At 42.0% G+C, this 15,450-nt stretch overlaps 1 protein-coding gene across 2 annotated transcripts in view; it reads left to right on the top strand.

Moving 5' to 3' along the window:
* Positions 1-15,450, top strand: part of vps8 (VPS8 subunit of CORVET complex) — a 121,266-nt gene that overhangs the window by 23,085 nt on the left and 82,731 nt on the right. For both annotated transcript variants that reach the window (XM_079512585.1, XM_079512584.1), the window contains exons 10-11: positions 12,332-12,485; positions 13,841-13,900. In XM_079512585.1, coding sequence (XP_079368711.1) covers positions 12,332-12,485; positions 13,841-13,900 — 214 coding nt within the window. The remainder of the gene's footprint in view (positions 1-12,331; positions 12,486-13,840; positions 13,901-15,450) is intronic.

Below are 15,450 nucleotides of genomic sequence, written 5' to 3'. Positions count from 1 at the left end.
CAGCCGGCGCTGTGATTGTCGTGGTCATGTTTTTTTTCTGCACCAAGCTAAAGATCAACAACCGGTCAAGACAACACACACACACCATTACGTCATTGTAACATCCTGTTACGGGTATTTTGGCTCTTCAAGATAAGGGTTGAAAGGGGAAAAACCTTGGCAAATACGCATTGAAATAATTCATTTATCCTACCGGGGAAATTTAAGTTTTTCTTCCCTTAAGCATTTCTTCCCAACCTACAAATCTGGTGTTAGAGCAAAATAGGCCCACTGTGTGAATATAGTCTATGGAAGGCAGTGTGCCGCCATGAATTGTTTTTTGCATGGTTAACCCATTTTCGGCGGGAACCCCTTTTGGTGTTTTAACTAAGCATTATGTTATACTTTAGCTATTGAAAAATAGCAGATCTACAAGCTCATAGCGCGCCACCGAGTGGCACGCTACGAGCCTGTAGGTCTGCTATTTTCGAAAAATCGTGAAAATGCGGCACAAATCTTTTTGATTGATTGATTGAAGAATTTATTAACAGTTTGCAGAATTACAGTACATTTCAAGCACAAACTCAATACAAAGGCTGTTAACTGTGAGTGGACGACCCAATTAAGCATTACACTTGTTTCCAATAGGGTCCACCATGTTCAAATCATCAAAACATTTAGAGACGTACAAATAGACACTTCTATAGACAGAACAGGAATTCATCATAAAGGAGGTAAAAAGGGAAAAGAAACATATACAGTGAGGGGAAAAAAAGGGGTGGGCGGTGGGGGGGAAAAGGAATATATAAGAATATATATTCTTTCAGAGCCAACGTTTTTTTTATTTTGACGCCAGGCCTAAATGGGTTAAAGGGCCACGTCACCCCTTTTTGCAACCAGATCTTATTTTAATGAAATTTAAAGAACACAAGAAACCTTTTCCTGGGGTTTGTATGTGTGTAATGTGTGTTTTTAGATATTTTAGTCATGACGCCATGTTCATGACCAAAAGTTGTCATGAAAATGTGGTCTCTCACTTCCTTCCTGGACTACGTAAAGTCACACCTCCACACAGCCTCTCCACAAGGAGGGGCACTGCACCAAAGCATTATGGTCATTGTAGGAATTCAGCAATCCAGTCAAACCCTAGTCAGTCACACACACACTTCATTATTTTTCTGCCCATAGGGAGCAAATTTCAAATTTACTACAAATACTATTAACATTGAGTGACTGCAGTTTCTTTCAGCTGTGAAATGTCCCTTTAATAACCACACAAAAATCAGCCATTACAACAATAAAAACAACAACAAAACTAATTTGAACAGACAAGACAACAAAATCACAAAAGGGTTATTATGACTGGTGAGCTCATTTAGTATGTATTATATTATACAGGGTTATATGCACTGTAGTGTACATATATTTACCGCATGAACTTTATTTCTTGCTCTGCTGAACCGCTTCGGTTCAGAACAACGCTTTGAAGAAGAAATTAAAAGCAGCTGCGACTTCAAAGGGAGGTCAAAGAGCTGATCACAGCCCCACAGCAATAAGTGTCACAACCAATGGAAGAGGAGATTCATTAGAAAACAATACGTGTGTATCATAATAAGAAATACAGTACGTGTATGGACTATTTATGATCTGTCTGGCTTTCATACTGTATAGCGCTCTGTACCAGACTGTACCGGAGATATCAACCGATTCCGAATGATTTGGACCGAAGAGAAATGTCTATTTCACATAATTATAATTAACACATTTTGGGCGGGAACCCCTTTTGGTGTTAGCATTATGTTATGCTTTAGCTATTGGAAAAATAGCAGATCTACAAGCTCATACGAGCTTGTAGGTCTGCTATTTTTGAAAAATCGTGAAAATGTGCCACAAATTTGAATATATATTTTTTCAGAACAAACGTTTTTAACTCAAAGCTTTGCTTCTGGGGGGTCCCTGGAACAACATTATTTTCAGATGGGGTCGGAGGCCAATTACATATAATTTTTGGGGTCCTATCGGTATTCCTGTAGATCAGATAATCAAATTGTTTATGGCATTAAGGGGTTAACCCATTTTGACCTGAGATCAGATTCTAAAAATGTCTTCTACATCCTGACAGTTTTCTGAAAAAGCTGTTTCTATGTCAGTCGTCAGTCATTTTTCAGAAAAATGGAGGATTTAGAAGAATTTTTTTAAATTTCGACGTCAGGCCTAAATGGGTTAATGTGCAGTAGTAGTAGCACATTCGTATCTGGTCTTTGGGTAGAATTATGTAAATTCAAAATGCACCACCGACGTCTAACGCTGCAGTTAAATATTATTGGTTCTCACAGAAAACAGACTTATTACAGTCAGTGTAAGAATAGCAAACTATATCATATTTAAAATTGTTCCTGTATGATCTCTCCTCATGTGGTTAAATAGATCCTAGCCTCGATACCCAGGCTTTCATTTACATAGATCCTCCTAATATTTAATTATTAATCAGAATGATGGCTCCATCAGAATGAAAATGTTAAAGACGCATTTTGGAAGAGACTGATCCGATCCAGTGCGGCGATCAGAAGAAAGGTTCAGTCGGGCTATAGTCTGGGAGCCGTGGGGGTGAACGTGGTCAGTAAAAGTGTTTTTTCTCAACTGATTCTTGTAGCTTGGGGTCACCTCTTACGAATTCAAGAGGGTGCCCGGTGATATCCCTTGGGCATTTTTAGTTATTAACCACAGCCTGCAGTGAAGACTATCATAAAGATCACTAAACAAAATGCACTGCAACCATGCATTATTTATTACACCCAGAAACAGCATAGAAAAGAGTAGAAAAGATGCTTTATCTGAGTGTTTTTTTAAGCTCCTCCCCACCCCCGCCCCCTTAACCCATTTCGACCTGATTCCAGATTTTACAAATGTCTTCTAAATCATGACAGTTTTCAGCTATTTTTCAATAGCTAAAGTATAACACAATGCTTAAAACACCAAAAGGGGTTCCCGCCCAAAATGGGTTAAAACACATTACCTACCTACACGGTACCTAAACAAATATAATACGTTATCTATAACTATAAATGCACCACCAAGTCTCTGTGTGTACGTCTGTACTGTACGTCTGTAATCCACGTAACTCGAGAACCGCTCGCCCCACCTACTTCAAATTCGACACACGCGTTCCACACTCCCACAGGGAGTGCAGTGCCCGGTGTCGAGTCGGTCGGACCCACGTCTGTCCCGAACCGCCACAAAAGGCCTCTGCCCGGGCCACAGCTGACATCACAAGGCCTCTGCCTAAATGATTAACTGTTCATTGTAGTACTGCACTCTATAATCCAGTGTACAATAACAAACTACTGGCTGTGACCACCAGAGGGAGCATTAGGCTGTGCTACAGTATACCACTACCAGACAGATATATCGACTCACCTGGAATCAAAAGTGTTAATTAAAGGACCACCTCACCACTTTTTAAACTATCCTTATAATTGGTCCACACTAATGTTCATGATAAAATACCAAAAGGGAAGAAGAAACGTCCGCACGCTAATTTCTAGAGCTCCGCAAGATACTTACTTGCTTTAGCTATTGAAAAATAGCAGAATTAAACTTTTCGACCCTCTGGGTTTTCATCAGCCAAATATTAGGATGCCAGAGAACAGAACAAATATATACAAAAATCATTGATTAATGATCATGCATAACACCTGGGAATGGGAAGGAACACGGCGACCTAAACCAATCGCAGGGCTAGAACCTGTAAGTACAACCCTCAGACCCCCTTTTCCACCGGTTGGTTCCCAATGGGAACCGGTTCAGTTCTTTTTGGTTCTTAGTCCATGAGCCAGAGCTCCAAAATTGGTGGGGGAAACTAGACCTATATTAAATTGTTTATAGGATCAATACAAGTAAATGAATACATGATAACCCTTCCACAGTAGTAGCTTTTTCATATTTTTGATTATTTTGCATATTTTCCTACATAATGACTCATTTGCATATTTAAAAATGTAAAATTTGTAATACAATAAATCATTGTGTACTTACACCCCAGTGTAAGTACTCAACTTTGGAAGTTTCATGGTGATAACAATCTAATATAGGTATGGTTTTGCCCACTCAATTCATAATTAACGTTACATTTTTGGAGCTCTGGCTCATGGACTAAAAACCAAAAAGAACTGAACCGGTTCCCATTGGTAACCAACCGGTGGAAAAGGGGCCTCAGAGGAGAATTACATTCCTGAGCAGAAAACTTTACACATTTAAAATTCTATTGATTTTCTTTAGTGGAAAAGTACTCAGTACTAAGTTAATAACAGAACAGTGCCCCTTTTGTGAACTTTTGTGTTGATTCATATTTTTTTATAATATGTAATTTATTATTAGAGTTTAATCATCTTTGAGTATATAACCAAGTACAGCATGACTCAAATTTGGGCATTGGGCAAGATTTCAGTCAGAACCAATACTCATTGACCATTATAAAATTAAAGTTACATATTTAACTAGATAAAGTGCCCCTCGGGGCACAGGTCTCCACCAGGCCAGGCCAGGTCAGGTTGTGGCCTCCTGGTGGCGCCATAATAGGCCAATGTGAAAAGGGTGCCATTTCTTCTTACGTCTTGGATGGCAATTGGATGATTTGAGGCAAAATCCACCTGTTGGTGGCGCTTTAGCAGGCCAATGTGAAAAGGGTGGGATATATTCCTCAGCCTAGTAGGAAAGTCGCAAATTGCACGCTGCGTTCATGATTTGAGGCTTTTTGGTCAAAACGGGCCAATCCTGCAAACTTTGAAAGCCAATGTTAGCCAATTAGGATGGAATATGGAATATGAAAATGAAAAAGTACTGTACTTAAAGGTGATATAGACAAGCTTCCAGTGTTTGGACACAGAATTCAAATAGCTATGGGATTGTTGTTGCTGCTGGGAGGGACGCTATGGATATTTGTGCTCGTATGGCTAAATATGAGATAAAAAAATTATGAATTTCTATCTATTACAACAATGACATTGAGTTTTTTAAGGGTAAAGGTCCCTGTACACAGAGCGCGTTTTTCCGGATTTTTTGCGGCATTTCTCCATCGGTTTTCCGAAAAACGTGTCCAGTGTGCAACCACCTTTAACTGTAGCATAATCGCAATATCACACGACTGACACAACAAGTCCCATTAGTAGTCGCAAATGAGGAAGTAGCGGAGGAGACTGTAATCGTGTCACACACACATTTTATACTTTCAGGATTAACAAGAGATGGTCATGCCTTAAATGGACTCTATTCTATAGTTAACTCACACAGTTTGAAATGAGTCGGCAGTCTCTAATGAGTTTGTCAGTGAGGAACAGGTGGTAATTAGAGTGTTAAGTATCATCTACTGGTAGGCTTCATTACATTTATCAATACCATAGTGTTTATATGCATTTTCGCCACCACACCACGGTTATTCATTGCAATGAAGAAAAATCGCTATGATGATCTGCGACGGCTTGTCACCGTTGGCGAGAATTCATTTTCATAGCATGGTGGAACGACTTGCACGGGTTGAATGCATGCTTCATTGTGGAACCACTTGCACTGGGCGGTCGCCGCGGTGGTGACATGATACTATTACTCGCTATAGCGACTTCCACCATTTCAACAAATAAGCACGTACAACCCACTCCACATGAACGATATTGATGTAACCAGGACATTTTATGGGGGTCCGACGTTCTGACTTCTGTAGGATCCCTCCGAGTTCTGAGGGGTGCTCGCTGCTGGTGTTTTCACACCACCCAGACCATGCGCTATACATAGCGATTCTCATTGTTTCAATACATAATCATGAACATACTATTTCACATGAACAATGTTGGTGAAACTAAGACGTGGTGGATATACTGTATATTATACATTGCAATCGCATCGCGTTGTCATTATAATACTGCTGGGTTGAACACACCGTCACAGCCTCGCGCTGAAATTGGCTAAACGTTTAAATACCCTGAGGCGACGTCCCGAGCAGTAAACTTGTGACGACCAGAGTCACAATTGACTCTTAATTGACTAATTGGATAATTAACAGGCCATCACCACTTAACGATGATTGACACCTGGCAATCTCCCTACTCAGGATAAAGTTGCCACAGGTGTGTCACTCGGTGTGGGAGAAACAGTTTGCATGCTGGCAGCAGCTCACAAAGACAGTGTCCCCAAATAAGCTACTGAGGAAACCGTTACAAACTCTAGCGGGTATAAACAGTCCCTTCAGCCAGAGGGGGCCAAAGGGAGAGTGTGCTGTTGCAGGAGAACACCTCAGCATCATAATATAGGGAAAGATAGAGGGGAAAAAAGGTCAACAAAAATACATTGTTTTTTAAGTACAGTTTTGACGTATTTTTACTTTACTGGGGTATTTTCAATAATGTTACTACTACTCCATGACATCGCAAAGGCAAACGTTGTACTATTTACTCCACCACTACAATTATTTGAAAACTTTAGTTACTTGTAGATTTTGATTGTTATTACGAAACATATTTATACGTTATACCACTTCAGAGCTATATATACTGTGTGACCATTTGAAAATAGCCGATCTACACGCTCGCATTTCTACAATAGGGTTTTGATTTGATACAAAATTAAGTAGTACTTGGTCTGCAAATGTTTTCCCTCTACACCAAATCTCTTTCGCAAATAATAGCTAATTACCAGCTCACAACGTATTGCATTGCAGTGCGTTGTGAACTTATGTATTTGCTATGATTGGCGAATATTCGCCCCCAGAATAGAATAGGGATGTTGGTTAATGGAATGTTTTGGGATCCTTCGTCTCTAGGGGCTGATGGCAGAGAGTGGGGTCTTTTCGTCTCCGTTTTTTATTTTCCTAAAAAGTTCACTTTCATATATTATATTCAAGGGTATAGAGCCTATTATCTGAAGTCATCTTGCAGTTTCGTACCTTACTAACTTACTTAATGGTACAACTCTAACTAGGTCAGAACTGGAATTAAATCAAAGCTCTCCCTCTCCGCTTTGCTGGAGAAATACCTCATCCAAGGGGAATAATGGAGCGCACCAGATATGCTTAAATGCTCATGGGGATAGGAAATAGATAGACTACCCCCCCCCCCCCCCCCCCACCCCCAACACGCACACACGCATGCGTACACATACACACACACACACACACACACACACATTACGGGTGCCATTTTTACAACATTTTGGTAATTTTAACCCTAAACCCCAAAATAGTAGATCTACAAGCTACAATGCGCCACGTTGTTAGCTTGAGCTTGTAGATCTGCCGTTTTGGTGTGTGACACTATATGTGACTAAATTTGACTGAGGGACTGCCATTGGATTTTTTTGAATTTTCGTCATAGCTTCAAATTGACATATTGGTTTTTCAGTTTGGCCCACTAGTTTTGGAGATATGGCTTGTAGAGTAATGTCTTGCAGAAAACAGCGAGTTGAGAAAACAGGCTTGAAAGGTTCACTTTTGTGGTCTCTAACATTACTGTGGCTCAGGGGGTAGAGCAGGTCGTCCAATGATCCATGGGTCGGCGGTTCGAATCCCGGCTTCGAATGTCGAAGTGTCCTTGGGCAAGACACTTGCTTTCAACGCAATCGGTGTATAAATGTGAATGGGTGAATGTAATGCACAATCTATGTAAAGCGCCTTGGATAAAGGCGCTATATAAATGCACCATTTACCATTTACCATTTTACACCTAGCTACATGTTTAAGCATTTATTTCATATTTACATGTCGATTTCAGCTCTGACACTTATTTCAGACATGCTCTAGTATGTGAAGAGTCTGCCTGTGCTATTAACTCATTTTGGGAAAAAAAAAAGTTTTTCTCCTCTGGTGAAAAGCTGGAATTTGTCTCTCAGTCAAATCTGGTCACATATAATATAACTATAACTATATATGATATAAATAAGGCATAACCCCAACCCCTAAACCTAATTTATAAATGCCAAAATTCCCCAACCTGAATATTTTAGACCATGAAAGACCATGAAAATGTAGCCTGGCATTAGCCAGACTGATAACGTGTGAGTGAATCCACGTTATCAGTCTGGCTAATACAAACAGTTCTCATAATGTCAATTTCTCAAATTCTACTACAGGGTATACTCTGTATTCGCGGGGACATTGGGCTCTCACAAGTATAGAAATACAAGCAGGCACGCACGCGCGTGCACACAGTCATGTGCGGCAGAGCTGTGCACTCACAGACAGTGGCAGTGCTAGTGTGTGAGTAATGTTTGTGTAATATAATGAGCAGTGGCGTGCACAGACATTTAGAGGGGCGGGTGCTCAAGTGAAAAAAAGGGCACCTTGTGCAGCGTGTGGAACCGGCCGGTTGCCTTAATAGTGTGAGATTTATAGATTTTGGGACCTAAATAATATATTAGAAGCTTTTTTTATCAAGAATTGATCAATGTCACCATGGTCCACATACTGTACACTGTAAAAAAAAAAATGGGCACATTTGTCCAGAGGGAAAAGGGCTCTAGCACCCCCTAGTGTCTATCTGTGCACGCCACTGATAATGAGGGGAAAGCGCGGTAGTCTTGCTCAGATTACAGCAAAAAAGACAAAAAAAACAGGTCTCTCTATGCTTTGCAGCCAGGACACATTGAGTGTGTGATTTTGCATAGCTTATTATGATTGCATTCCTGTATGGCTATACAGCAGTGTCAAATATTAGAGCGAAAGAGAGAATAGCTTTATGCTGACTTGTGTACTTGTACACGTGCCACATCCACTGTTATATGTGTACGGTATATACTGTGTGTGTAATGTGTGTGAGATGATGTAATGCAGTAAACCCTCAAGGGCCTCAGGCCAATAACCCATTTAGGCCTGACCTCAACATTTAAAAGAAATCTTCTAAATCCTCCAGTTTTCTGAAATAAATATTTTCACGATTTTTCGAAAATAGCAGACCTACAAGCTCATAGCGTGCCACTCGGTGGCGCGCTATGAGCTTGTAGATCTGCTATTTTTCAATAGCTAAATTATAACATAAATGTTTAAAACACCAAAAGGGGTTCCCGCCCAAAATGTGATAATGTTGCCATTAGTAGTACAAGAAGTGAATTACACTCATTCTCTCGCTCTCTCACACACACACACACACACACACACACACACACACACACACACACACACACACACACACACACACACACACACACACACACACACACACACACACACACACACACACAGAGAGAGTGGAGTGGAGTGCCGGTCTTGTTAGTGCGTTTGTGTCTGACTGTGTGACGGCCTGTCATCTTGTCTCTCTCCGTTCCGTCAAACCCTTGACCCTCACCTCGACATTGTGCACAGTCCGGGGCCAAGCAGAGTGCACGTTGCAGGGTGCTGGGTTGTTCTGCTGACTCCCTTGACAAGCTTCATGGATATTTCACAATGCACCGTATACTGTATACTGGCTGCCTGGCTGTCAGCGAGCCTAGCCTGTCTGTCTGTCTGTCGGCTGGTCTGACCGCGTTTTCATTCTAAACTTCGATTGATTGATTGACTCAGTTCTGCTCAACCTTTTCAGGCCGTGACCCCCCCCCCCCCCCAAATAATCATATTTGAACTGGTGACTCCCCCAAAATGATCATAGTTTAACTGGTGACCCAACCCAAAAAATTATCATATGAACTGGGGATCCCCCACCCTGACGAGCACTGGGGATTATATTATGTGTGAAACATTAATTTAGTTTGACTCAGTCATACAGATCAATATTGTGAAAATAACAGATCTACAATAGCAGATCTGAATTTGAAGATTGGCTGTTTTCACAATTTGTGCCTCTTTCTTTTATTATTTGACAATTTGGCCAATGTTTTGACCAGTTTTTGAGTGGTGTAAACCACTCCTACAACTGGCTTTTGTGTGCAGAAAAAAATGAGCATGGTTGCTATGTTCAAAATAATTTCTGACGTAATTAAATCACACCCGGGTGAACTGGATGACCGTAGCAACCATGGTCATTTTCTCTGCACAAAAAAAGCCAGTTGTGAAATCACATCCAGGTGTGATTTCATTACGTCAGATCAGAGCTGATCAGGCTATATAATACCTTACCTTATATAATACCTCACATCGGACAAAAACTCCAGCTGAATCAACTTCATGGTCACAAATCATCACATCAGAAGACGAGTCTACCTAGCCAAAGATCTTTAACGTCAGACATTACGTCAGACCACAGCTGATCATGCTATATAAAACCTTACACCACTCAGTTCACACGGGTGTGATTTTTATAGTATATCTTGTTAATTACATTTGATGCAGTTATGGTATTTTTTTTAGGGGCGCTAGCCCCTCCTATTACCAGCTTTGTGTGTCTGTGTGTGTGTACCACGGAAATGTTTTGATTGGCTGAGCACGGAATGTGATGTATGATGATAAGGGCGCCCCTCACTTCACACGAGTGTGATTCGTTTTTTTTAGGTTTGGCCCGTGACATCATGTGTTTGACCAAGTCTGTGTGCCTTTTTTTTTTGACAAAGTCATCGCCAAATGACGTCACGTGACATCTTCGTGTGACGTCATGTGAGTCAATATCATATACATACTGTACATCTTCATGTAAAGGGCGCTGCTCACATCACACCAGTGTTGTTGATTAGGTAGTGAAAGGTCTTAAAAGTCCTTAAATTCAATAAAGTGTCACTTCTTCCGGGGACCCCCCCAAAAAATAAACGAATGAATGATGTGACGATTTCTTTTTCTGGTTACAGTTACAGGAGTTTTCACTACATGGTGTCTGTGATATGAAATGTAAGCTCACCCTAATCACAGTAAACATCATGTCTTCAGTCATTTTCAAGATACTGTAGTCACTTCAGTTCAAGACTGGAGTAGATTGTGATGAAATCCTATGTATTGAATAGAAAATCGTTTTGAATCTGGAAAAAAAAATGAAGAAAGTGAAGAAGAAGAAAAAAATTGTGATGCTTGTTCAAGCCCTTTGTCTGCGTATAAAGAATGATCAAGTACTGCACATCACGGGACATTGTGCTGACAAAGGAAAACTCTGATTTGTTGAAATCTTCAAAGATCAAAAGAACAGAAAGAGAGTCTCGGAACGGAGGGACGAGAGAGAGGGGGGGAAAAACAGAAACAGAAAAAGCAGTGTTTCTCCAAGTGGGGCCCAACAAAATGATATAATATATCATCAATTTAACCACTTCAAGGTCACCTAGCTTTGCATTATGTTATGCTTTAGCTATTGAAAAATAGCAGATCTACAAGCTCATAGCGCGCCACCGAGTGGCGCGCTGCGAGCTTGTAGGTCTGCTATTTTTGAAAAATCGAAGAACGACTGACATAGAAACATAGCTTTTTCAAAAAACTGTCAGGATGTAGAAGACGTTTTTAGAATCTGATCTCAGGTCAAAATGAGTTAAACCGTGTCCAGCTTTTCCATTTTTCTAATTTCTCTCACGTAGCCCCTGTAGTACCTCTGCGTACCCCTAGGGGTACACGTACCCCCATTTGAGAAACCACTGCAGTAAACAACGGAGATTCAGAGTGACAGCTGAAACGGAGAGCAAGGGAGTGCGAAAGAGAGGCAAGAAGAGGCCTCTCTTTCACACTCTCACCTTTTACACCCTCTGTTCCAGTTGTCTCTCTTTTAAACCGTGTCCAGCTTTTCCATTTTTCTAATTTCTCTCACGTAGCCCCTGTAGTACCTCTGCGTACCCCTAGTGGTACACGTACCCCCCCCCATTTGAGAACCACTGCAGTAAACAACGGAGATTCAGAGTGACAGCTGAAACGGAGAGCAAGGCAGTGTGAAAGAGAGGCAAGAAGAGGCCTCTCTTTCACACTCTCACCTTTTACCCCTCTGTTCCAGTTGTCTCTCTTTAACCCATTCTGGGCGGGAACCCCTTTTGGTGTTAGCATTATGTAACGACTGACATAGAAACCTAGCTTTTTCAGAAAACTGTCAGGATGTAGAAGACATTTTTAGAATCTGATCTCAGGTCAAAATGAGATCAGATTCTAAAAATGTCTTCTACATCCTGACAGTTTTCTGAAAAAGCTATGTTTTTATGTCAGTCGTACTTCGATTTTTCGAAAATAGCAGACCTACAAGCTCGTAGCGCGCCACTCGGTGGCGCGCTATGAGCTTGTAGATCTGCTATTTTTCAATAGCTAAAGCACAACATAATGCTAACACCAAAAGGGGTTCCCGCCCAAAATGGGTTAACTCTCCTCTGTTTTTTTTTATTATTGACACTTTCTTCCAACGTCTCTCTTTTCTCTCGCCCTCCCGTTTCCGTCTCCCTTTCTGTTTCCTCATGCCCTTTTCTCCCCCCTCTGTGTGTCCAGGAGGGTGATGGGGATGCGCTCCTGTGACTCTCGTTGTCTGTTCAGTGGGTCCAAGGGCGAGGTGTGCTGCATCGAGCCCCTGTACACACCCCCAGACCTCAAAGAGCACCCCATCACGCACTACTCTCTGCTGGCCATGGCCTCGCTCACTAAGGTGTGTATGGATTTGCCACGAGTACATTTACACATTCTAAGGGCCGATTCATACTCCTATTTTAGAGCCGAATAAAAGTCGGTTCGGCTCTGTTGAGCCTACATTGTGACGTCATTTGAGGTTCGGGGGGGGCGGGTACCGTCCTAAAGTCGGCTCTTCGGTGCTACTGAAAATTTCTGACGAGCCGAAATCATTTCGGCACTACAGCGCTGAAACGGCAGTAAAATAGGAGTATGAATCGGCCCTAACGGCCGGGCTCCACCAGGCGCGTCAGCGTCGCGTCTCCGTCACCGTCAGGGAATGTTCCCTTTTTAATCAATGAAGGGTGGCTCCACTGCCCGCGTTGACGGAGACGCGACGCGTGCATTAAAATTGAACCGGTGCGTTTTTTGACGCGACGCTGACGCGACGCAACGCGTCCGGTGGAGCCCTGGCGTTAGGCCTCACTCACACCTTCGCATCTAGCATACAACATTGATGCATGCTAGATGTAAACAATGGAAGTCACATGGTTTGACACAGCATTTGTGTTGTAAGGCTTTCGGCTGTGTTTCGACTGCCCCCCACCCCCTCATACAACAACAATGTTGTGTCAAACCATGTGACTCCCATTGGAAATGAATTGCGAGGCCTATGAGTGAAATTAACACTCCGCATGTGTATTTTCTGTATGTTTACCTTGTGTATTTTCATATAGAAAACTCATTGACAGTAACTATCATAGGGCGGCTCAGTGGCTCAGGGGTAGACTGTCCGGTAGAGCGGCCAGATGGGAACCGCGGGGTTCCCAGTTCGATCCCTGTGGGCTCCCCCAGAGGCAGTGTCGAACTGTCCTTGAATACGACTCTGAACCCCTAATTGCTCCCGATGTGCAGGTTGGTAGCTTCGCGCGGCCAGACTATATCACTTTTTTAATCGCATTTTTTTTTTAACTATAATTTTTTGCACTGGCAGATTCGTGTCTGGCCACGCGACTCTAGCCTCTTGGTGCCTTGCATGGTTTCCACTGCCATTATGTATGAATGTGTGTGTGAATGGGTGAATGTAATGCACAATCTATGTATTTCAATCTATGCGCTTTGGATAAAATCGCTTATCGGATATCATCATAAATCGACCATTTACCATTTCACCATTTACTATACTTTGTCTATACACATCATGCACTGAACTTGAACATATTATGCAACTTAAACATGTTGAATGTGAACAAAGTGTATATACACACACACGCACACACAACGCACACACAACGCACACTAGCACACTTTGTGACCTATCTGTTCTTAGGTCACGGAGAGGACACTGACACAGTCTGAACTGACACATTTCCAATGTATTTTTATTTCTCTCAGATTCTGGTGATCGGACTGAAGCCCTCGCTCAAAGTCTGGATGACTTTCCCCTACGGCAAGGTCTGAACCCCGTGTCTGTCTGTCCGGCAGCTAGCTGTCTGTCTGTATGTCTGTCTGTCTGTCTGTCTGAACTACCATCTGTTCCGTGACGCTCCCATCGGGCACGACGAATGCACACACCGCACAACAACTAACACTTTTCTGTCCGTCCCGAGTTTGTTTTTGCATTTTGAACCTACGGTACCTTAACCCATTCTGACCTGAGATCAGATTCTAAACAAGTCTTCTACATCCTGACAGTTTTCTGAAAAAGCTATGTTTCTATGTCAGTGGTTCTTCGATTTTTCAAAAAATAGCAGACCTACAAGCTCGTAGCGCGCCACTCGGTGGCGCGCTATGAGCTTGTAGATCTGCTATTTTTCAATAGCTAAAGCATAACATAATGCTAACACCAAAAGGGGTTCCCACCCAAAATGGGATAATCACAGTATGATAGTACATCAGTGATTACCGGTGCGAGGCTGCAGGCGCGCCAACACGTGTTCCACAACGCTAGTGTGTGTGTGATTTGCATAAAAATTTAGTTCCATTTTGGAACGTCGGATTATCATTCGAAATCCTTCAGCATGGCCGTTCTTCTCTCTGTTCTTCACTTGGTCTGCCTGTGAGTCTGGCGTTCACGGATGCTGACATGTCTTTAACTTTTTATTATGACTCAGTCCACACGATATAAATGATCAATTTGAACCCATTCAATCCGAGAAAGCACCCGTTCATTTTAGAATTTAGCGTTGACTATTTAAAAATAGCAGATATACAAGCTCACAGCTCATCACTTTTTTTGAAAAATCTTGAAAGTTTGAGAACCACCGATTTGAGAAAGTATTTGAAGAGTCTGCCTCGGTTCTTAACACTAGCATGTCTGAACTCAACTCACCTACTACTCTGACGGCTGAACGGTCAGGATGACCGTGTTTTTCGTGCCATTTCATTGGCCACTCTCTCCCCCATCTATTCTAATGATCTTCACACCTCCCCAACCCGCCAACTCCATGCAGTCACTTTCAGTAGTAGAGGCCTGCAGAGGGGAGCTGTATGTGTCTAAATGTTACATTCCAACCAATTCAAGGCAGCGGGCACCATTTCAACTCAACAGGACAACTCGACTTTTTATTTTTATTTTCAGTTTACCAAACCCACAAGTTAGTGACGGTGAGAGCGTTCTAGTGAATAGCCTACCCTTGCGCAGCGCGAGGTAATTATTTGGTCTTTGATTAACGGATTATATAAAAAATCATTTTGGGCCAAAATAAAGGAGGAAGAAAAAAAAGCGAGCGGATTTGACAATTTCTCAAGTTGAGCGTCTTTTTCCTGAGATCCCATTCACACAACAACTGACACAACAACAGACAACATTTAGAGGTGGGCACTGGGTCTGGGTTGAAGTAGCCTCATTTACAACACTGTCCGACTTTGTTTTGAGCCAATAAAATACCACGCCAGAGTCAGGCGCATTCAAAGTCAAAGTCATACGATTTGTCACACATATTACCGCGGTGAAATTTGTTCTCTGCATTTGACCCATCTCTTGGAGCAGTGAGCCGCAGCCA

Source organism: Electrona antarctica (assembly GCF_951216825.1).
Source record: "Electrona antarctica genome assembly, chromosome: 10".
Lineage (NCBI taxonomy): Eukaryota > Metazoa > Chordata > Actinopteri > Myctophiformes > Myctophidae > Electrona > Electrona antarctica.
The sequence above is the reverse complement of the archived record's forward strand: the minus strand, read 5'-3'. Positions and strand labels throughout refer to the sequence as shown.